This window comes from Conger conger, chromosome 3, assembly GCF_963514075.1.
Source record: "Conger conger chromosome 3, fConCon1.1, whole genome shotgun sequence".
Taxonomy (NCBI): domain Eukaryota; kingdom Metazoa; phylum Chordata; class Actinopteri; order Anguilliformes; family Congridae; genus Conger; species Conger conger.
Window position 1 is genome coordinate 20980447 of NC_083762.1, and position 24970 is coordinate 21005416.

The 24970-nt window shown below is 42.8% G+C and overlaps 2 protein-coding genes across 6 annotated transcripts in view; one reads left to right on the plus strand and one right to left on the minus strand.

Annotated features, from left to right (window-relative positions):
• The window catches only part of col4a5 (collagen, type IV, alpha 5 (Alport syndrome)), a 59264-nt gene extending 57383 nt beyond the window's left edge, over nt 1-1881 (plus strand). The window contains exons 49-50 of the mRNA XM_061233631.1: nt 52-224; nt 500-1881. Of these exons, the coding sequence (XP_061089615.1) occupies nt 52-224; nt 500-581 (255 nt within the window). The 3' untranslated portion in view covers nt 582-1881. The remainder of the gene's footprint in view (nt 1-51; nt 225-499) is intronic.
• A 7022-nt stretch (nt 1882-8903) lies between these two features.
• Nucleotides 8904-24970, minus strand: LOC133124086 (insulin receptor substrate 2-B). Of its 5 annotated transcripts, none has more exons than XR_009708283.1 (5): nt 21301-24970; nt 15003-15149; nt 14815-14885; nt 13905-14049; nt 8904-11855 (listed from the first exon to the last, which is right to left on the minus strand). XR_009708283.1 is itself a non-coding variant. In XM_061234970.1 (2 exons), exons 1-2 carry the CDS (start codon nt 24731-24733, stop codon nt 11851-11853), a joined length of 3438 nt encoding a protein of 1145 aa, XP_061090954.1. In that variant the 5' UTR covers nt 24734-24970; the 3' UTR covers nt 8904-11850. The 5 variants fall into 5 exon arrangements, 1 of the variants encoding a protein (XP_061090954.1); XR_009708284.1 differs by lacking the exon at nt 8904-11855 and adding an exon at nt 11863-13259; XR_009708285.1 differs by lacking the exon at nt 13905-14049.

Consider the following 24970-nt stretch of genomic DNA (forward strand, 5'->3'; position numbering starts at 1 on the left):
TGTCTCTCTAAATGTTTGTGTCTGTCTGCCGCCCTCCTTCCCCACTCACAGCACACTAGCGCTGGGGCAGAGGGCTCAGGGCAGGCCTTGGCCTCCCCTGGATCCTGCCTGGAGGAGTTCCGCTCTGCCCCCTTCATCGAGTGCCACGGCCGGGGCACCTGCAACTACTACGGCAACTCCTACAGCTTCTGGCTGGCCACAGTGGACTTCTCTGAAATGTTCAGGTATGACGGCCTGAGGGTTATATTAACCAAAGCATATTACATGTTACATATCCCATTCATTTTCACATGAATTGAAAATAAAAAGTTATACAAGGGTTATTTGGGTTGTGTAACCTATGAGTTATCATAGCTCTGTCCTCTTCAGTGAGACAGTAAAATAGGTTCTCCTTCATATGCATGGTTAATCCCCCGCTCTGCATGTTAACACACAGATGTGCATATGTTTGGTTATTTATTCACTTGTTCAGCCCTAAGCCCTCTCTCCTCCCCTGCAGGAAGCCCCAGGCGGAGACGCTCAAGGCAGGGAACTTGCGAACGCGCGTGAGTCGCTGCGTGGTGTGTATGAAGAAGACGTAACGGAGCGGAAATCCTGTCGCCAGGGACGAAAACCGCAAAGATCGATGGTGATGAAAGTGTCAACAGCAGGTGGAATTCCAATGGTGCATTTTTTCCCGTAAAAACAGACAAAAAAAAACAAAAAAACTCAATGGTGCTACTGTGCAACACAGCAAAACTGAAAAAGAAAAACCAACCGATTCATTCTTTTTAAAGAAGTACCTCAAAGAGAATCGATAAACCACAAAAGGTGGCATGGCAGATGTGTGACAAAAGTGCATTTTATTTTTCTCTTTCTGAGAGAAGTTTTTTTTCCTCTAGAATATTCCTTTCTTTTCACGTTTTGATGTTGGTTCACATTTTGAGAAAGAAGTGCGCTTTTTTTAAGGAATGGAATTGTCTCCATGTTACCAAATCGGCACTTTGACTTCTGAACATCACAGAGAGGAGATGCACTGAAGAGCTTCTTAGTGAGACTGCATTTTTTTATCCTTTCAATTAGACTTTCCGTCACTTGATTTCTCATGGTGGTACTAACACTGCTGTATCCAAGACTCTTAACTATAGGCCTTTTTTCTGTTTTGTAAGTAATAAAATGTGTATATTGTGTAAAACACCTTTTTAGTGTAAAACATAAAACGGTACTCTACTATGAATTGCTGGGTTCTGTTGGTTCACTCACTCACTCACACACACACTCACAACCCTACTTACATACCCACTCACTCGTATTGTACAAAGTAAGCTTTCTATGAATGAAACAGTATTTTATATATATATAAAGTATATATATATATATATATATTAAAAAGGATACATTTTTATAAACTTTATTTGGCTGTGGGAGGTTTTTCATAATTTTTACTCACCGTAATATAACATTTTACAAACTACTGAATTTTATGTTGAATTAAGCAGGTTCCCTTGTCAAAGACTTGTGATGTTGTACAAAATAATTAGATTTGATCTGGAATTTAGAATATTTTATTACATTTTGCCAATGTGATTTTTCAAGGCTATTGGTCTCTCTTAAATGGAAACATAGGCAGCCATAAAATAAACCCATGAATGTTATATTTACGTTTTGCCTCCACTGGTCTTGCTAACCATATATCTGTTCACAGTATGTATACACAGTATGTATGCTGAGCAGGACCACAAAAAGCAAATAAATTCCTATGAAAATGCATGGCCTTTTGTCAAATCCAGCTGCCAAAGGGTCATCTATGTGTATTAATTTTAAAATCTGTTGTTTTTTTCATGTTTATTATCCAGAAGTTGTCATCAACTTTAAAGACTGAAATAAAGAAATATAAAGTTATTTGCTGTCTGTGTTACAAACATGTACAATATGCCCATGCGGATCATCTATTTAAACGGTACACAGGAGGACCTTACTTTACTGCGTTTCCCATCCCGTTGTCTTGATCCTTATTTATTGTGTTTGTACTTATCCTTCATCATCTTTAGGACTTTGTGAGGAATGTGAGTTCACAGGCCAAGGCAGGTGGTCCAGGAAGAATTAAGGTTACAGTCACAGGAGGTCGGCAGGAACTTCCACACAAGCAGTCTCAGGAATGTGCTTTCAGTTTGTGTGTACAGGGCCGATAAGCAGACTGCATACTGAGTGCAGATGGAAAAGGTAGAATAATCTGAAACCTCTGTTTTGGAGAAATGGTGCATTCCAATAGATATTATGAAATACGTATTTTAAATGGCTCTCTGGAATTACTTTAAACATGCTGCTGAACGTATGCTAAGTTGTATCATGAAATTCTCGGGATGGAATGCAATGGTTAGAGACAGGTAAGTTTATTTTAGGTGTCTTTCTTCTTATATTGAAAATAACTTGCTGTAGTTGGATAATAATGTAGTTGAAGATTCCATTTTTTTTATCCAGCCATCAACTGTTGTGTCACCAACATTTTTAACTGTAAGGTCTCTCAACATTTCAGAAATAACTGGAGATACAGTACATTGACGCATCCTTTGCAGTGTGGAAACCTCAGGCAATATTTAGCCTTTAAGTGTCAAAGCACTCACATGTTTTCAATATGGCTTGTATCAGTAGTGATTGCGTAGAAACTGACAATAAACTAAAAGATGTTAGCACATATCCATAATGACATCTAAGGGCAGAATATACTGTACATTTATTGTTGAATTATATCTAACATGCACTGTATGTGAGAAAGTACCGTGCATACTCACATACTCAAAATCTTGCACAATCTTAGTAAACCACGTTGTATGTTGCTTGTATGTGAAATACCAGGTGTGTTTTGTTCGATGGCTGCCATACAGCCAGTGTCTCACCAAGAGCCATACATGAGCTTGGATGGACATGGATGATATAATAACAGAAAAAAAAATTCTACAAAATCTATAGCCCAGCAGCTGTGTTGCACAGTCATTGCATCAGTGCCTCTCGAACAGCCACTGCGGGTCTCTGATTAACCAGAGGGGTTGCTCGTGTATTTTTGAGGCTGGGAAAATCACAACTGACTAGGGGTGGGACACATAAAATTTTCTCAACACAACGACAAGCTGATTTACATGGACGTGAGTACTCTTTGTCTTGGATGGGGGGGGGCACCTAAAGCCTGTTTTACAGTAGCAGACCAACTTAAAGTTGTCACAAAAACATTTTTTCCTGGTATTACTTCACACACAACACCAGGCGATGAATAAGGGAATGCACCTGGCAGGTATTCAGCTTTTTTCAGTGATAATCAGGCTTTCAAAAGGCTTTCAGGCTTTTTGATAGACATTTCATTTAGCAATCATTTAGGAAATCATAACCTAACATTACAATATACATATACTTTAAACCTAAAGTTTTGTGTGTCTCGTGCACTGCACTCAAGGGGATGAAGGATGGCCATGATAAAATATGAGGCATTCTGGAAAATAAATGTGATAAATTAATATTAATCATCCCTTACACTTGACAGTGGTCCCAACCCAAAGCAGTAAAAAAGAGAGCATTTAAGAACTCAAAAGTGTGATGCTCACTGGACAAAATGTAAGAGTCTACTGCATTATGCACTTTTAATCTTGTGAGGTACACCTTGCATATGCAATTTGCTTTGGCCTATAAATAATAATTGTTTGCTGGAAGAGGTAGGCTATTGATTGCTTGTTGGCTATCATACTCTGATATCGATGGAACAGTTTTTTAACTGCTTTAACGACTATAAGCCTGCCTCTTGAATAGCCTAGTATAAACAGCAGTGTACTCATACAAGGCTGATTTTGCCTACAGTAGATATCAACCGCTGTTAATCTTCAAGAAAATAGCATTACTGAGATGTATTGTATTTTACTGTTTAGATAAATGTCTTCAAATGTGATACCATGCATTTTTGTGATTGAATATACACCTGCCGAGCACTTTATTAGGTATTTATCAAACTTTTTTTTTAGACTACTGCTGCTGTAGCCTATCCACTTAGAGTTATGATGAAACTGGTGGATGTTTAATATTTATTATTCAGCTGAAATTGAAAGGTGAGTTAGATATTTTCTGTTATTCAGTCATTCATTCTTACCTATTCTCAAAATGCATAAAAATGTATCAAAAGAGACAGAACGAATGAGCATGGGATTGCTGCACCATACAGTTAGACACTACAATAGGTTCAGTGAACTACTCACATGTGGCCTATATATTAAATGTAATACAGTAATTGTTAGCATGAAGGATAATTTAATGGGTAATTATCTCTCACCAAGAGTGGTTATTGTGCAATGGGCATAGATGGTTTACATAACTAATGAAAATGTGAACCAAATGTGAACCAATAGGAATTTTAACCAAAAGAAATTTAACCAAACTAGTATCAAAACACAAGTCGTAAAACCGCAAACAACCAACAATTTTAATACGTACAGAATGTTTAAAAATGATTTAAGACAAAGTCAAACCACTCTGCTGGCTGCCTGAAGTGCATGATCTTTCAGCTCCTCTTGTCTAGAATGTCACTAGGGGGAGCTGTATACGTAGAAGACACAACACAGTGAACCTTGACAAGGATGGGCAGAAGACCAATACTGTAAGTCTAAAAAATAAGACCAATTAATATCTAATAAAGTGGTTACTGAGTGTATTTTCAATGCTATTGCAGAACAAGCAGCAATGCTACACAATAATACACTGTTACATTTAATTGATACATTTACACTTCCATACAGTATGTGCTTAATTTACAAACAAAACAGTAAACACATTTCAACAGGCAAATAGCATATTTTAATATTTAATGTTGAACTTTTCATTGAATATTGTAACTGATGTTCTGCTGATATGTAAACAATGGCAATCCGTTAGCATAGACACATAATGGTTGAACGTATTGGGACAACTGCAGTGTGCTTCGCTGGAGTATAACCCGCAGGTTTAAACATCTGGTCCACCGATCTGCATTTCTTCTAGAATAGCTAAATCTTAGTGCAGATTGGATATCCAGTTGTTATGCAGTTCTGTGGTCTAGAGGTTTAAACTCCAGCTAAGCACACTGCAATTGACCCATTGTCTTTTTGGAAAGGGCTTTTCACTGAGGTACACTGAATTCTGAATTCATAAAGAGGGGTTTATTAGGGTTATACATATACCAAACTGAATTTGGCACATAGACAAAGGAAGGGAACCACACAAATGCGGACCTATTGAAATTTTAGGACAGCTGTTCACAGATAAAAATTTGAGAAGGTTTCTGCACTAAACTGAATGAGGAATATTATATCTGGATTTTCCTTTTGTTATTTTCAGGTGACTACTGTACATCTTTTTATGTATTAAAACAAGTTCAAGATTTAAACAGATTTACAAAAGCAAATCTTCAAAAGCATATAAACATAGTTAGGGAAGCCGTTCCTCAAGAGCAGCTGAACCATGTGCCTCGCTGGTCAGATCCTGCCCTCAATATCTTAGATTACCAAGGGGCCTGACTGCTATATTAGGAGATGACCGACAGTAAGTGTTTCCAAGAGTTTCTTTACCTACTTTATGCCATAGTAGGCTGGGTTGCCCCAGTGCTCATCAGCACACTGGGCTGAAATGTTAGGGACTCCAGCAGTTCAGATATAGTTGTGTAGGCGAGGTGATGACTTTGGCTATGTCTGTTTTGGAGACAGCTGCTGGCTCAGCTAGAGAGGGAGGCATGGGCTGATTCTGTGATTTGGGACACATTGACGCAAATTTGTCCACGTCACCCTCTGGTGAAGTAGCCCGATATCTTGTGAGACATGCTTTCTAAGGTCAGTGTTTTGAAACCTAAGTCTGGCACATATACTACTTCCCCCCCGGGGTTGCTGGGTAGTTTAATTTGTCATGAATCTCAGCAATTCACATGCTTGTGGTGATGAAAGCCTTTTGAATGGCATCCATACTGGAGCCCTGAAACTCTCATCATCCCACTCATCAAATCTCCTATTGACAGCCATTCCCTTCACAAATGAGGGTGCCCATTACCTTCAGGAGCTTGATGAAACAGATATTTGTGTATGTGTGTGTGTGTGTGTGTGTGTTTTGGTGGTGCGTATGTCTATCTCATATTAGCCAGAGAGAAATAGGCAGTGCTGGGAGTTGAAACTTCTATAATTATCTGCCCATGCAAACTACTTTAACCTGAGGAAGTAGCATTCTGCTTTGAATGGTTGATAACCCACAACCTTGTCACAAGCTGCTTTTTTTGGCCTATTTTGCTTACAGACTAAACATAGCTGATGTGTTGCTTCTATCTTCATTAAAATATGCATGTATTAAGATTTTTGGTCCATGAAGTCCCCAAACAGATTACAGAACTTAAATTTGAAATGTGGGACATTGTTCCAGGTTGATTCATGCATGTACAACATCATTTATAACATAATTTTTCATGTGACAAGATCATCATGCTTTAGCTTTCCCAGCCCCACCAATGGTGTTGTTTGGAGTGGGGCAAACAACCCTACTACTACGATTAAAAAGGTTGTTTTGAAACATGTGCATGCAAATTAGATATCTATCCATCTTCAACTTGCATTGAACTGCTGTTGTGGTGAATTCACTGCAAGGTCAGCAGCTCTCCTGCCAGATCTTGAATTGGCCTCTTTTTACTGAAGCCACCAGTTATAACAAAAGTGCTGTAAATTCCTTCCACTTTTTTCAGGGTTTTCCATAAGCATGTTAATTGGGATCTGGCAGGGGTTCAAATGTAGTTAAACCTGGCTGATGGCCAGTAAGATTAAATGCATTTGTTCACCTGTAGCATGCATCTAAATTCTATAGGAATATTGTTTGAGACACCTGTCATTTCCTTCTCTTCTCCTCTGGAATCTGCATATCTGAGCTTGGCTCATTTACTAAGGGAAAGGGATAGAGTGTGTCTCAGAACTGGTATTAGCGACCAAGCTTTGGGGTGAGGTCACCTAAAAGGAATTCAGATCTCACTGCTAAACAGCCACTATGAGAGGTGGACCACCTGCTGTGTGCTGTGTTGAGTTCAGCTGGCAAAATAATGAGCAATGTTTACCAACTCAAGAAAATAATCTGGTTCGAGGCAGTGTAGTAATTTCACCTGAACTTGGGACTTTGTTTCCCATCAGGGTCAACAATACAATATGTGTTCCATATTGAACATTCCCCATGATTATGATGTACTTTGATTTCTGGGAATCTTTTATTCTTTTATTACTCCTACATCCCCACTACTCTCGTTCATGCCCTTATGTTTTTGTGGTTTCTGTAGATCAAATCAATACTCTTATCAGCAGCTCTTTGTGTGCTCATAACTATTATTTACATTCGAGGAAGTTGTGTTTCCTTGACAGCACACCCTAATGCTCATTGGCCGAGCAGCTAGAAAAAAAGACTAACAAAATTCATTCAAACAACACATTTATGTTCCTCCCATTATAGTATTGTGTGTGAGAAACAATGAGTACTTAAAATATAATCAACATTACACACTCAGTGAACACTTTATTAGGCATTAGACGGCTGCTATAGCCTATCCACTTAGAGGTTTGAGTTGTGTGTTCAGAGATGCTCTTCTGCATACCACTGTTGTAATGTGTGGTTATTTGTGGAACTGTCACCTTCCTGTCAGCTTTGACCAAGCTGGCCCTTCTCCTCTGACCTCTCTCATTAACAAGGTGTTTTTTTCCCACAGAACTGCTGCTCACTAGATGCTTTTTGTTGTTGCACCATTCTTTGCAAACTCTAGTGACTTTTGTGTGTGAAAATCACAGGAGATCAGCTGTTTCTGAGATACTCAAATCACCCTGTCTGGCACCAACAATCATCACACAGTCAACGTCACTTAGATCACATTTCTTCCCCATTCTGACATTTGGTGTGATTGGCTGATTAATCACATGATTGGCTGATTAAATATTTGCATTGCTTTTGTCGTTGTACTTGGTGAATTTCCCAGTGAGCGTATATGACCTAGAACACAAAGCAGGATATAACACAGTGGTGCTGCTGTCATCTTCAAGCGATTATCTGATCATGATAATCCAAGGAGGTGAAGAGCATTTGATAATTGGACACTATTTGATTTGTCTGAACTGTGCTCAAGCAACCATGGGCAATTCAAAGCTACAAGCTGTGGACTTTATTCTGTTGTGTTAGTAAAAGATACATTTCCCCCGAAAGAACTTTGCTCCCTAGTATTAGGTCTCTCTCTATGTTGTGTGTGTAGGTAATATGCACACACACATACACTTGTCACTTCCAACATCATACGGCGGGTGACAACTGTGTTTAGCTAATGATTTCTTTATGCTCTGTAGTTTTATAACATGAATAAAATAATTTGAATGTGGTTGAGGAGCTAGAATATCTGGAATACATTTGTTAATTTCAGTGCATATTTAATGTAGAAATTAATTATTCCCAACATGTCCTGGCACACACATACATACACCAAGCACACATTTAAAATGAATGAGGCCTTCAGATACATTAACACATTTTATTGCAATAGCTCTATTGAAAGCAAAAAAAAAAAAAAAAAAAAAAAAAAACATCAGATAAATATAAACACTATACAATGCTCAAATTCCTCAGCTACAGAATAACCCCCATTCCCTCCAGAAAAAACTCAAACAAAAGGAAACGCCGCAGGGCGCAATTAACAAGAAAAACAATGCAACAGTATTTACAGTGGAAGACGCAGCCAAGTACAGTGTGAATTGTAATTTTCATTTTTATTTGTTCTTCCATCGTACGCTTTAGTAATAATGCACATACAGGGGATATACCTCCATGGTTCTCAAAAAACCCCTCAAACAACAGCATTCAATTATGAAGTCAATGACAGGTAGCGTGGCAGTGACATCTCATCATTGTCATAGCCATTATCAGCATCAATTTTTTTGTTGTACTACACAGCAGCAAATAAAGTTTAATAGTTACAAAACAGTAGGCGGATGTTTATAAAACTCCAAAAGTCTACATTGTTTCAGAGAACTCATTTTGCCCACCCTCTCATTCTCCATTTGAAATGGCCCAATATTCAAAGGTTACACCAATCCAACCCAAAACCAAACTAAGATTTCCGCTCTGTAAACTAGTTTGAAAATAAAAACAAGTTGCATATTTATGCAGTACCAGTAAGCCTCGGCAGGTTATAATTATTTAGTTACCATTCAGTGAATGGGGGTATTACTTGAAAATACTTATGGCAAAACCAATAAACTGCAACAGGATGTTAGATATTCAAATTGCCAAGGCAGAATGTCACTAAAATGAAAACTGATTAAACTGATCATGAACCCTTCATCCCCCAAAACTTTAGAGTCCATTGCAAATGTATACTAAGTCACTTTGCAACTGTGTGCCTGGTTTGCAATCACAAAGTTGTACGAAAAACTATAGCAATGTCCAATAAACAATTAATTTAGGCTGTATTTTTTTGTCAAAACACTAAGCATTTTTCATTTTGTTTTGTCTCAAAAAAGAAAAATGTTTTGTTAATTATGACAAAAGAAATGGACCAGCCATTTAATTATTGTATTGCTCAAAGGCAATCGCGATTGCTGTTCATTTTTGCTGTTCCCAAGACCTTGGTTTGTGATGCAGTATGCGGATATTAAAATGAGGGGGATGGTATTCACAGTAAACTATTTGTCTAAATACTCCACTTTCAGTACCAATTTATTATAATCATTGTCAATACAAAAGTGAACAAGCACTGTGAACCACAAAAATAAATATTCTTACAAGCATAAAACTTTGTCATTTGTTCACATTTGGTTCTGTCAAATTAGAATGAACTGGATCGGGTAGTGTACCTTGCGGGCAAAACCCCTGTATTCAAGCAGATGATAAAAAAGTAACGTCTCCCTCTGGCGAATGTCTCTACGGCATGTTAACTCTAAAAAGACGGACAAAGACTACACAGCAAAATGCACAACAGTACCCTCTGGACACGCTGCATAAACAGCACTGCTTTCAGCCTTATACAGAAGAAAATAAAAGCATGGCACCATTTGTATAAAATACTGAAAAACCCAACTGCTTTTGCACAGCAATCATCAGAAACAAGTTGCCGTCCACTCCCCACGTATTTTTCTAATTTGAATATATATATATATTTTTTCAAACTTGCTCAATGACCTGATGTGAAATGAACTTTGTGTGAAGAAATGTAATGGTGTTGGACACGAAATAATCCGTATGAGTGTTGAAATAAGCATATTGATGAGGACCCATGGGTGGCTTTTCAGGTACTAGTAACCGGGTAATAGTGTGACACCCAACTTAGCACATCCAAGTCACTTGGTTAGTTAATCTTCCCAAGAGTGATTCATTTCTTAGAAGCCACATTTTTACTGGTAATAATAATAATAATAATAGTAATAATATCAACCAATACAAATAAAATCTACACTATAATAATGCATGAAGAGATGGCCCTGCCATGTCTAATTAATACATCTTGTATAACAGCATTCAAATGAAAACAAAGTGTATGCTGTGTATTCTGTATTGCGCTGGTGAACAAGGGAGAGGCAAATTTGGGGGTATTCTGACCAAACAGCCAGAAGGAATTCTAATGAGGGGAAAATTATTCAACGATTTAAATCACTTCAGAATCACAAAATTTCCTCTGCAACGACTACAAATGATATCTTAAAGCTAATGCAGATATAAAACAAATTATGCTTTTGGAATTTTGTCCCATATTCTTGCACCTAACAAATTCAAGAAAACGATTCAGGTGGATGTTCAGTTCTCTCAGTTAAATATATTTCTTAGGTCAAAAAACCACAATCAACCAAAATGTAAAAGAATATAAACTATAATACTGAAAACAAATTTCAATTTAAAGACTCTGCTAGTGAATCACCAAAAAATGAATGAAATTTGCAGCCATGTTTTCTTTATGAGAATATAAGATTCTCCTGGAGGCTTACAGCCAAAACGTCCAGCCATACTGCACATGCCATGCACTTATTTATTTATCCAATTCTCTTTATTCGTTTGCTGGCCAATACTGGTTCTCTATGGATGTGCTGTGCAGCCTTCATTTGGATGATTTGGGTGGATTCTAAGTCCAGGAATAGACCGCGCTCATTTGTCAAGTGTACAGAGGAGCGTGGTGTACGTAAGAGAGGGGAGGAAGGCCGTCACCGGGGTCCAGCACCGCCCGTGTGACAGGGCAGGAATGCGCAGCATGCTGCACCTGGGGCCTGGCGTTGGGTTACCGGAGCTCCATCACGTCATCCCGTCAACCTGGAACCGTGCTGATAATGTGTGTGTGTGTGTGTGTGTGTGTGTGTGTACCGGAACTGCCCTACAGAAAACTCCCTACCAAGTACCAAAGAAATTAAAAATATTAATATTAATCATAATAATCAGTACCGTACTTCTGAGTAATACAAACACAAAATTAATTTATGTACCTGAAACCTAAGTGGCAATAAATATGAAAATGTCGATTGTGAAAGTAATGCTTGTAAACTGCAGCTCAAAGACCTGTCCCAGCCAGCCTTGTGTTTCAGTTCAGTGTTTACCTCCCCCTTTGGGCTGGTTAGGAAAAGAATCATACAAATTAATAATAAAAAACAGCCTCAGCTAGGCCACACAGAAGCTCTAATCAAAGATTCACTTTAAAAAAGTACCATTCGTACAATTAACGCAGCTCCAACCTGCTGCTTCGAAAAGATAGAAAATAAAAGCGTAGTTGTCTCGTTTCTGAAGGGGGTGTTACTCGGGCCCGTCTGTAGTTGGGTGGGGGTGCTCCACCGCGGAGCGCTGTCCATTCGCCACGCACCCCCGTCTCAGGATTCTCCCGCTTCAGTCTGGAAAGAAAGATGGAGGGAGGAAAGGAGAGACAGTGAGAATGCATCCAGCGGTCGGGGCAAAGGGCAGGCCTCACAGTGCTATCAGATCACAGCTGAAACCTCTCCTAAAAACACTGATAATGGATCTAAACTCAGAGGCGTGGCTCCCATTCAACGCGTGAAAAAACACTTGTTGTCAGCTAAGTGTTGTTTATAGCGAACGGATCGTGATGATGACTCCATGCTTTCTTCCTCCCCCCCCCCCCCAGGGTCAGGCTGGGCCGCGTGGAGGGGGAGGGCAGGGGCGGGGCGGGCCGGTCCTAACCCAAGCTGACCCCTCTCTCTACAGTAACCCTTTGATGAGGGGCTTTGTTTGTTAAAACAATGCCAGCGCAGTCACAATACAGACGCTTTCACAGAGGGTTCAGCTCTGTCGGTCTGGGGCCGCTGGAATGCTGGCCTCAAACGCGGCCTGGACACGCTCCCAACCCTCTGCTGGGCTGCACCTCCTGACCCCGCCGCTGTCCTCAACCGCCTCCAACAGCTCTGCCCCAAAACCCGCGGAAATGAGACCGCCGCGCTCCAGCTTTTCACCCCAGGGGCAAGGTGTTTCAGCCAGGGGGGCAAAGCCAGCGTCCTGTGACTGCACCCGCCTGCACTTGGCGTGAGACTAAAACTGGATGTGTGACCGAATCCACTCCACCTGCTCGCACATGCCTATTTTAGGCTGGCTCCAGCAGCCAGACCTGCACTGGGCCAAGTCACCGGGATTGCCCCGCTGCCCCTGGCGCTACCCTGTGCGTGAGGTAACTCTGAGGAGCACAGTGTTGCTGCCAAACGCGTACGTCCAAGCCTCTCTCCCTGCTGCAACTCCAGGTTCAATTAAAAACATAGCTGCACAGGCAGCGATGGGCTGGGTACTGCGGTAATGCCGAAAACAGGCAAAATGGGTGGACCTTGTTGGATCTAATGGAAAATTCTTCACTATAATGGGATTCAAATAATAAATGTGTGATCCCACTGAGGTTCAAACGTGTGATGTTGCTCCACCGATAACAGGCACAACATAAACTTGTTGTAAAACTTTTAAAGAAGTGTTTACCCGCTTTTTTTTTCTTTTTTTTTTACAAAAAGGGCAAAAAAAACCTCACCTAATTATCAGTTTTCTTTATTTGGGAGCAAATGTACAGAAATGGCACATAACAAATTGCTCTTCAGGGTCGGAGATGTGAGCTGCACATAAGTTTTTTTTTTTTTTTTCATTCCATGTTTAGGTACCCAGTGCACGTGCTCTGGTGCCAAAAAAGCCCCATAGTCAAACAAGGCAGCCTCCAAGCTTCATGAGCCATTGAGAAGCTCCCATGTTCCCAGGCTCTGATATACATCTTCATGCTCTGGAGCCTAGTCTCCAGGCGGAGCTTTCTGAGGGATTAAGCAAACATGCATCTTTTATAAAAAAAAATGTTTAATAGGGAGCCACTGTAGATAATTACAAAAATAAACCGAGAAAGGACTTGTGCTGTCCTTATGCAGTAGCAGATGAACTCAATCTAATCCCACATGTACTACATATGTGATCCATAACTGTGATCTACTTCTTCTGTTAGAGAAGTAGACTAACAAGCTAGACTAACTAAACAGACTACCTCGTTGATCATAATCGTTTGGATACTAACATCATGTTACAGATGCGGTGTTCACGATTTCACTTTATAGACTAATGGAGTTAGCTGTTGTTAGCCATGGGCTTCTTGGCAATGATATAAAAGTGCCAGTTAAACCAGTTTTCTGGGTGGTAAGCCATGCAGGAGCTGGTATTTAGAAAATCACTATGATTGAAATATATGACTACATTTTGCACTCATCTAAAGACTTGGAACCAACTGCTTTGTTCATTTCTTACGGAAACTCTTATTAGAATAGCTGTGGTGCAGTGGTACACAACTGCCCCTCCATCTCACAGGAGATGGGGATGGGTAATCTTGGTTGAGGTCTAGGGCAGAGGTCTCAGGCTCAGTTGACCCAGGCCCACTTGTACACACAGCTAATGCCATTACCTCTCCTTACCAGCTTAGGGCACAATCCATTCTGCAACAGCAGACTGATGATTTGGTGGCCCCAAGGCCCAGGTTCTCCACTCTGCCAAACTGGAGGTTTTAGGTTCTCCAGGGAAAAACGGTAGTGAGGAGCACTGCTGCTTTCGTTGTTTCAGCTAGTGCCGGTGTGGAGAGGATGGGAGTCACTAATGTGCAGGACTGGGACACAATGAAGGCATGGCGCACAGCTATCTGTGCTGCAATAAAATTCATTACGAGCACCCACGTTAAAGTACTGTAACAAGGAGAGTGCCAATCTGGATTGCCCTGCCACGCCCAAAGAAAAATCTACAGGACTTGTAACGTTAAAGTACAGTACCTTTTCCAGTTTAAGCAAATTAAATTATCTGGAAATATTAATGCCATGCTGCAGTGACAGTACATCTGCACTGGCAGGATGAGACAGTGGACAAAATAACATGTTTAAGGCAGACATTTCTGCTAACGGTCCGAGTGTTTCTTGGACACAGACTTAATTAAGTACAGCAATTGTTTATGTCACAGTGGCTGCAGAAAACATCAGTCTTGCATGCAAACCAGAGAAACCCATCCCAAGAAGAAAACATGAAGCCTGCAGAAGTCAACACACACAACTCAAAGTGATTAAGAAATACTTGACACTTGCCAAATCAATTTTTTAAGTCTTTTCCAATCTATTAACATTGGAATGTAGTCATCCCATAATGTAGTCTAAAGCGATTTACGTTTACAATCACTTTAAGGGAGGTGAAAGCTAATTGTGGTTCCTGGAAAGATCACATTCCAATTAAAGGATAACCGAGGGACCTCATACTATACCACCAGCAGGCCTGAGGCATTAGCATAAACAGAGCAGGACAGAACTGCGTAGCTTTCTGAGATCATGTGAATAAACACCTTACCCCAACAGAGCTGACCATCACAAAGCTGCCAATCATCAAAGCCAGCTGATCTTGGAGTTCTTCCAACAGCACTGCGCAAACAGCAGCAACAGGCTCATACATCAACATTTCAAAACCTGGGTCACCGTGTTTTGGTACTGCCCATTGTATCAGTAGGTCAGAGACACTGGTGCAATGTGATCCCATACCGACTTCATAGCTTGTTATGTTACGATAGCAGGTTCCCGATGATTTCTTGCACTTTTTAATTCCTCTGACATGGTGACCTTGCAGACTGCAACCTGGACATCCTTGTGCCTGTTTTCATCCACATGAACAGCACTATGAATCCATATCTATACCAACAGACAGGAGGCACATACAATTATTTGCATTATGTTTGTATTAACCCATATTAATGTGTATGGTCAGCCCAAAGTTTACATTTAGATTAGGTTTGTAGAGTAGAACCCATATTCTCTGATTTTGAATAAAGTGCTTCTGATAGAGCAAACAAGTTGTCTGCTCTTGACTGATGTGCATTTACTTTGACCAGACAAATGCTATATGTCATCCATTTCACAGAAAGAATGCACTGAATATGGCACTTAAAATGATTAATCAAGTGTAGACCAGTCAAAACCAGAGCACACACCCTCAAGACAAAATGTTGACTGGTTTGAGATCCCTCTGGGGGGTGGGGAGGGCGTGTTTACATGGAACCTATCCTCTGAATGTAAAAATAATGTGCAAAAAATATTTAATACCACATTCTCATTACACAGACATCCTTAAACTACAGGAAACACATTACTACAAAGTAACAAGCACGGAATACACCATGCACTTTCTAGACCTCATCTTTGACTCCGCTAAATCATTAACATGCGTGATACAATCAACAATGACTTGCATTTTCATAGTGTCTTTCATCCCATGACCTAAACCTGGAGTTTGCACCTATGGAGGACATCTGCTGCCACCATTTTCTACACTTTAGGATGTTAACAAGACTGGACATGAGGCCATATTACAACCACTACACTACTGACATTATTTCTGTGTTTTGCAGATGTCCTTATCCAGGTTGACTGCTACAGCTTATGTACGAACGCTACAGAGCAAACCTTCTGCATACAGCTGTGCAACTATCTCTGGAGGTAGTGTGTTTGCTATAGGAATAACAGCAGCATTTTAACTTTGTCTTGAGACAATGAAGGCTAGGCATATTCTACAAGGTGAAGGTTTCTTTACAGCTTGCATATTGACTGTTTTTAATAAAACATCAATCATATTATGCTTATTTTTAATTAAGGATTATGTACCATTCACCTCCAATCACACCAACGTGAAATGTTAAAGGACTATTTCTCCAGTGGAGGATATTGTTAGGCTAATTAGACCAGGTTTGAGACATGCGCTGGATTCAGCCACAGCACTGGGGTAATACCACTTCTCTTACAAGTGACAATGAGATCCTAAGTGACAACAGTGACTTGAGACATTGATTTAGGGAGTCATCCATATCGGGGTACAACTTGTTTTCTCAGGAGGTCTATGATCAAAATAGAACCCAAGCATGTCCCGCAGAAGAGATCTGGTTAGCTAGAAAACTATTCCCCATCCACAAATCAGAGGCAATACCAAGATGATACTAGTTGATCATAGGCTCCCCGATATTGTGAGTAGCTAGTTGATACCACTCATGTCATCTTGCTATTGGCTCTAGGCTTGTCTTCTCTGATCAGCAAGTGGGTCAAAGTTTTTATTTAATTCCAGACTGGCTTTGTTATTTGGGATTAGTGAGTAGGTCAAAGTTTTGTTTTCCATTTCATTCGAGGCAATATTTGAGAAAGCCGCAGAACTGTTCACTCAACATTTTTAAGAACTCATACTTGCAGTAGTCATACAGCCACACAACTAATAGGCTATTATCAAGGGGATGATAAAATTTAATTACACCAATGCTCTGCTTAAAATGAAATACCTTGACCCACAGTAAACTCAGTCAAACAACCGCGTTACTCTGCTAACTGTCCGCAATATTCTATAAAGAGGTGTAGTGATGAGGTGTAATATACCATAATTAAACGTATCGCTGAAAAAGTCTGCTGTGAGACGGGAAGTCCGTCCAACACAGGAAAGAGATCTTGTTACCCGCTATGTTCATTTCTTGCTATACCTGCAGTACTGTTCTGTGCATGCCATGGTCGTAAATAAGTGTTAGTCTCAAAATAAAGTAGTAAATATAGATGTATGCAAGATACTGAAAGGGCAGGCTGCTTCCCAGCATGACTTTAACCCAGTTCAACTTTGACGTTAGCTGGAATAAATCCTACAGTATTTGGTCTCAGCTTGGAGTTTGGGTACCCACTAGGTATAGCTAGTTATTTTCCTACCAGCTAACCTTATAATCAGTTTGGCCACACTGAGGTAGGATACTGCAGGTGTTGTTTATGCTGCACAGTCTGTTTTTACAAAAACTTTTGCTGATTACTGCCCCATAATTAGTCATTCATGTTAGATCAGCATTCGGATGCAAGGGAAATCATTATACTCAGAGCAGTTAAGAAATGTCATGGACTCTGGACTGTTTTTCTCTTCTCCTCCAACACTTTAATTTCCTTATTCTGTGTCAGCTTTGCAGCTTTACCACAAAGCTCATTTGGGTGCACGGTCACAAAACAAAATACATAAATGTACAACCTTTGCACGGCTAAAAGCTGCATGCAGCGGAATTGCAAAATGAGCAGGACACAAATGCATGGATCGCTACATCCCTCTGTTTCAGTAACCCCGCAGCACCACACCCAGGAACTCTAGGACTGCAATGTTGTTTCATGGCCTACCTCATCTCAATCAGTGCCACCCCAAATGAAGCCCACAGGACAATGTGCTCACCTTCTACAACATTTACCCAGCAATGCTTTGCCAGCCATCTGACAGCATACATTATCTTTGATCTTCTGTCCACATGTGGTGGATACGGCCTGTCATATACAATCTCAGCAGTTCAGGAAAAACCGTGTGGTTAAATAAGCAGGTGTTTTTAGACAGCGGTTCAGATAACACAATTCAGAAAATGGCCTACAGGTGTGAGGGGTTATGGTCACTCTCCACACTCAGCAGCTGGGATAAAAGGACAGCTGAGGACAAAGCTAACGGTGCTGTGGGATACACAGACTCCTCTTGTTCCCCCGTCCCATTTCAGGGACATTTTAACACCCTTTCTTGTGGTCTGTGCTGACGTTCTCCACAGAGCTGTTGTGGCCTCTGTAACTCCTCAGCCTGGTTCTGCTCCAAAACTGCATTTAACTCACCCCTGAGTAGCTCTGAGCCTCAACTGGGGATCCGTGAGGTTAGGCCAAATATCACTGCTAGTGCCGAGCGATTAGTGTTTTTTGAGTTTGGTTGAATTTCGATCCGGGTTTGGAAATGCAGAAATATGAATATACTGTTAAATAATGACAATTAAAATTATTTTGTAATATTGTTTTATTGAAATGTGAAACACTAACTTAAAAAAAAAAAGAAAAAAAAAAGAGCCGTCTGGTTAAGTTAATTGCTCAGCACTAACCACTGCGATAACTCACCCTAGTAACAACCCTGAGAATTTACGTTTCCATTTCTCAAGCCCATAGAGAGGTTTCTAGCAGGTAGTACATGACGACTGCTTTCTTTGCCTCCTTTGAAAAATAGAGCGGGCCACCCAAGCCCAGTTTCTCAAAGTGACTCAGCCATTCAGAAGTAACAATCCCAATCCTTTGTTTCACCATAATGTTCCGTGCACAAAACAAAACGTTCAATGCTTTGGTCAGTCCTTCCCTCATTAGGCTACTTCATTCTAGACCAATGCAGTCCCGAGGCCTGGAGACTGGCACAGACCCACCTCAGCACGTGGTCACTGGCCCCTAATGCATTCAGGTCATGTTTCAGCCCCATTCCCAGCCTCAAACCACTGCCGCTAGCAAGCCCACTCCGTTTATGTCCCCGTAACTACAAACACTCGCATTTGCCCGCTGGTGCCGTCTTTAGGTAATCATCAAAATGTTTTGCTCCAAAATGCAGTTAGTCAGCTATGCCAGGCACCCAAAATGCAGCCAGTTTGTTTGGGCACATCGTCACACTGCAGCACAAACAGCGCTCGGTGGGCCGGGGGCAGACAACAAACACAAAAAGCCTGGTTCAGCTCTGTCGGGGCCTCCAGGTGCAGGGGCTTGGATGACAGGAAGTGGATTCCTCAGCGATGACCCACTTCCCTCAGCCACGGCAACGCTGTACGCCCTGACATGTCTTACCAATTAACAACATCATACCGCTCCAAAACATGAGTCAGTCCACAGGAGCAAAAACACCGCTTTAAACAGCAAGATATGTACCTCGTACCTTGAGCCTGAGTCTTTAGACTGTCCCCAACAGCATACAGCGTCTCTTAATTTTAGACTTTCAGATTTAATTTGGATAATATATTGTGCATTTCAGCAGCAGTTAGTTTTTACTCGTTCTATAGAGGGGCACAGACAATGCTTCACACTACCTTAACAACTAAAATGTCAGTCACCGTCCCTCCCCTGTCAGTATTGCACTTTCACCAAAAAAGCTAAACCGCTTTGAGCCAAAAGGTCTTCTTCCAACAAGCCATTCCAATAAACCCACATAATAATTGTTTGCTTTGAAGCAGTAAATTTCACTGGTTCACTATAAACCTAAGACTGCAAGGCAAGTACAGACACACAGCTGTGGAAAACAAAAATGCTACAATCTCTGTGACTGTGACTCCCATTCTGTGAAGAATTCCTTCATTATTCTTTATTTTTCTCCCTCCCACCCCCCACACACATTCCACCACAAACACAAATCCAAAAAATTCCACATGTACATCATGCTGGATTCTAAAATCCAGGTGGAGGAATGACAGAAGCAGCAATGGATCTGCTTTGGGAGAATGGCACGCATCCAGATAAGGCAGCAATCTAGCTGAAAACACCAGTACCACTCTGATTCAGACTACTCTAGTGTCACCTTGTTACTCATGACATCCCCATTCTCATCTCCCCCAAAATCTCAGCCTTTCGCTCCCACACACTCACAAACACACACACACACACAAACCCCTCCATCTGTGCTTTAGCTCCACGGTAAACAAATGAGTCAGACGGGCCTTGCCATGAAAACTGACTCACTCTCACCTCATTCTCACACTCACTCGCACACTCCCTTAGCAGGAAACAATGGGGGAAGGGGGGGGGGGCAGACAGGCAGAGACAGATAAGTGATTCAGGGGGAGATCAAGAGAATGAGAAGAGATGCAGGGGATAGAAAGGGCTTGAAGAACAAGAAGCAAAAAATTAAATACAGAAAAATGCTAGCTCGACATGGATAACCCACTGAGAAATAAGAAAATGTATATATATTTTTAAGTGCAAGAATGCATAAAACATTCCCATCTTTGAAACACTTGTCCTGCGACATGAACTGTTCAGTTGGGCAAGAAACCAACCAACACTCACAGGAAATGGTGCTTCAGAAAACCACAGGCTTCCTTGGACAAAACATGAGCAGCAACTTTTTTAACCTTCAACTGCAACAATTTCTGAACTGTGATAAACTTGGTGATTACAAACAAGCATTTGGCTGAAACAATATTACAAATGATATGCTGTTAGTAAAAGCATGACATCATAATGTAGAGTCTTTGCGTCTGCAATAGGAGATAAGAGCTCATCTCGAAATCATTGACTATGGACAGAGGCCATCATCTCCAATGCAAACAAACACATGGTTACCAGACAACATCACACAAGGAAGCAACATGACATTTCAAATCGCAACCATACAAAGTGTGCAAAATTGTCCTTCTGGACCGCATCACAAAAATCAAGGCATAGGTAACTTATGTATATAATGCAAATTATACACAGTAAAAACTCACCCAGAAAAGACATCAGAAATATTGCTATAGGTACTCCAAGGAATGACGCAGGAAGCAAGTATGGAATAGGAATCCCTTGGAAAACAACCAGCCAACTTTGACCTGATATATTCATAACCACATTTAACACATCAACACCCAAGTTGAGAGGGTGAGAACCCCTACTTATGATCATTATCACCTTTTGCTCTGCAGAAAGTCCTCTGTGCAGCGTGTTACAACTCTGGAACAGCCTGCTATGTTTCACACAAGTTTAAGGAGTGTAAGCAACTTAGGATAAAGGGCAACAAAATATATCCCAGTATAAAATGCAATACTGGTGTGCCACTGATTTGCATTCTCTCATTTGAGTGAAAGTACTGTAGAAATACTAGCACCTGTGAAAAATATTAACACAAATAAACACATTTTAAAAACTTTAAGTATAAGTGCTTTTCATTTTCCAACCACAACTTTTACTATAACTTTCCATTCCCTTCTCTATGAGTCGTATAAACAAAGGAAAATAGACTTTCTTTTCGTTCTCAAACAAACTTTACCATTGTGGCAAAAGAGAAGACAGACACAAAACCCACCTTGTGAGGCAGCGGTCAGTCCTTCCGACTTGGCGAAGTCTATGCTAGCATAGGCCCCGTTCTCTGGGTGAGGGAGAGGAGAGGGGGGTGAAGGGGCAATGGCACGGGGGTCCTCCCTCAAGTCGAGAGCAATGTAGTTGAGGCCATTCTGGTGTCCAGCGGAGCCATTTTGGCACGTCTGTCCAGCAGGACTGCAGCCTACATCAGTGGGAACAGGCGTAGCTGCAGTGCTGGAAGAGGCAGTGTCATCCATGTGCAGCCAGACGCTGTCAAAGGAGGTTGAGCTTTGCCACTTGGCGCCTTCCATTAGGTGGGGGCTGGTGGGTGTCGCAGGGTTGCCGTTGCTGGGTGGAGAGGAGGAGAAAGTCTCAGAACTATGTCTCCGCCTGCCCTGGGGGTCAGCCCGGATCACCCGAGGTTCCACTGGGGGGCTGGGAGGGGGTTGGGAGGGGTAGTGCTTCTCCATGACACACAGGTGCTGCAGCATCGCGGTTGGGCTTTTCACCTCTGCCCCAAGGCCAAAGCCCATTTCTGTGTCCATCCGTCCACCCAAGGTAGAGGCTGACGCCAGGGGCCGGATGTAGCTAGGGGGGTTCCACGGGGCAACGAGTGAGGGCCGAGGAGAGTGACCCTTCGACAGGTGACCTTTGTCAAAATCCATGCCTATATACTCATCATGCAGAGGAGAGCGGCGTTGCTCACTGCTGGAGCCCAGCGAAGAGGGGGAGCCCTCAGCTGACAGGGAGGAGGGCGTGTAGACGTGGCGGTCCCCAAATTCAATGTTGATGTATTCGCCCGGGCTCGACGCGGGCTCTGCTGCTTCGCTCACCGAGGGGGAACCGTGAAAGTTGTGCCGGCCCAGAGAAAGCCGAGTGGGACGCACTGCGAGCCGGTCCACGTGCTGCAGCTCACCGCATCCCTCAGACGGGCCCAGATGGGCAGGAGGGTTACTGGCAGAATTCCTGCTGCATTCAGTGGAAGTGTAGGCAGGCTTAACGGGGGAACTCATGGGCACATACTCGCTGTGCTCGCGTTTCTCTCGGAGAGGAGCTTTGTAAGACCGCGGGAGTGAGAAGTAAGGGCTGTATGACTTGGGGGTCTCAGGCGTCGTCTCTAGATAATAACTTTCATTTGAGGGCTTCTGAAGGACAGTGGCACAGCTTTGAGACATGTCCATGTACTCACCGTTCTGTCTGTGGTCACTGCTATGTCGAGGGCTAGCCTGCGATGGGGAGGAGCCACCACGAGGGAGCATCATCATGTAACCCTGGGAATCCACTTGTTGTGTTGCAGCACCCAGGCCTGGCTGAGATGCAGTGAGGTGTGCACTGGGTTGCATAGGCATATAATCTCCATCACGAGACGGTACCACACCAGGCATCATGGGCATATAGCCATCGTCCTTGGAGGGCTTCCTGTGCTCGTTAGAATGGGGCGAAGGGGGCTTGACTTGGCAAGTCAGGTGTCCATTGCTGCCCAGAGGGCTGGCCTCTGGCATGGACTCATCCAGCGAGGAGGTGGTCTGGGTCATTTTCTGGTACATGGTGACTCCGTTACTGCCACCTGTTGGCCTGGAGGAGGAGTGCGTTCTTCTGCGGATGGCCCTCTCTTCATCTGCACTCTCATCCTGCAAGGTCTCAGCCCCACAGATCATCACCTCCCGATATCTGCCCATAGCCATGTAGTCGTTCAGGCAGTTCTCTTCACGGATAGGCGGTGTGTTACCCAGGGAGTCAGGAGTGTTGCTCCTCACCCGGAAGTAGCGGAAGTCACCAGGGCTGGAGCCGTACTCATCAGAAGAGTTAAAGCCACCGTCGCTGGGAGAGCCACAGATGGAGGCACTGGAGGGCCGTGTTAGCGTGTCAGACGCTGATCCATGGCCACTGCTGCTGGAAACACTTACTGGGCTGGTGGTGGAGGGGAAGTGAGAGACGGGGAGTGAGGCAGAGCGTGTGTGGTAGGTGGAGCCTGGCAGAGCCCGCACATAGCGGCCACCTCCCTCCTGCCGGCCTAGGTTGATGCGAGCTGCGCTGAGGTGGACTAAACTACCTGTCACTGAACGAAACGGCCTGTTCATTGTGCCCTCGCCTTCACTCGACGTGCGGAAGCGATAACCGCTCATGCCACTGCTCTTGCTAGTGGGCGGAGTGCCCACCACGCTCTCCGTTCTGGATCGACGCTGTAGCCCTGTTTGGCTGGGGGGCAGATTGCCCAGGTGGCGACGGGTGGTGATGAAAGCCATGGGATTTGACCCCGACGACTGGCTTTTACTTCTCGGCCTAAACTCGGTAAAGGCTTTCAGTGCTTTCATGGTCTCCAAGATTGTCTCGTGCATGTTCTGAGCCACTACAGAGTCATCCACTTGCATCCAGATCTCTCCAGGTCCAATGGAGGAGGAGCGACCCACTTCGATGAAGAAGAAGCTCTCAGAGTGACCACAGCGCCGAATGTTCATCAGTTGCAGATTCACACAGGGGGTTTCGGAGTTTAGTTTCACCAAGTGGATGGTCTTGGTGGACAGGCACAGTCGGTAAACACCTGTCAGATTCTTTGTCTGTCCTAGCCCTTTAGGCTTCACATTCACCTGCCACACCTCTTTGAATACGGTGCCAGGAGTGACAGTCCCGTAGCCATCGTCCACCTCGTCTGCATCCAGGTGGCTTTTCTTACCCTCATTCATCAGGTCACTTACAGCCAGGTACCAGTCATCCTGCTCCTGCTCATTCTCGGCCACTATGGCAAAATACTCATCTTTAGTGTACAGGGCAATGAGGTATTTGTTCTTAGAATCCGCCCTTTTGTTTACAGTGAAGCACTGGTAAAGATAAATTACCCGCTTGGGAGAAGTGGTAGTAGCAGCAGTAGCAGCAGCAGCAGCAGCAGCAGCAGAACGGAGGCTATTTCGAAATTTCTTCTCGCTGTCATAGTATTCCAATCGACTGGGGCCCAGATGACTTGGCCCTCGCAACACGAAAAACCTTTTGTGGCCGTGTTTCTGTTTCCTAAGGTAGCCACATTTACGTATGTCATCCACCACGTCGGAACTAGCACTAGCTGCAGCTGCTAACGTAGTGGTAGCGGTTGTTGAGGCAGCAAGTGCTTGACTAGCAGCAGCGTTTTGGTGTACAACGTTAATGCATGAGGAGGGGATTTTTCTCACCGGCGTTTCCTGGACATTCTCCGCCGGAAAATGCTGCGCCTGGCAGTGGTGTTGCTGCTGATGCTCCTTCGACTGCAGAGCTTGATGATAAGGGGGCGGCAAGTGTTGGTGGACCCGAGCGCCGTCGATTTTAATTAAAGGCGAGGGGGGTTCCCCGGCAGAGGTGTCGCCGTTGGCTGTCGCTGTCGTTGTTTTTGTCCCGATTGCGCGCTGCTGTGTCTCCAACATCAACATAGCGGCGTTGCTTTCTTGATAATTCATCAAATTTGCCATGAGCGAAACAAATAAAGGTCACTTTACCTTAGCCTTATGGACGCAGACCCCATTCTTGTCAGGGGAATTGTGACTCCGTTGCGATATATTGTTTCTAAACGTTATGTATATGCCACCTCCAGTACAGGCTTCATGAAAACAAATTCTACAACTGCTACATAACCGCTTTCAGCCGTTTCTACAACCAAGTCTATCGAGCTAGCAAGCTAGCTAGCTATCTGTGCCCCTCTCCCTCTC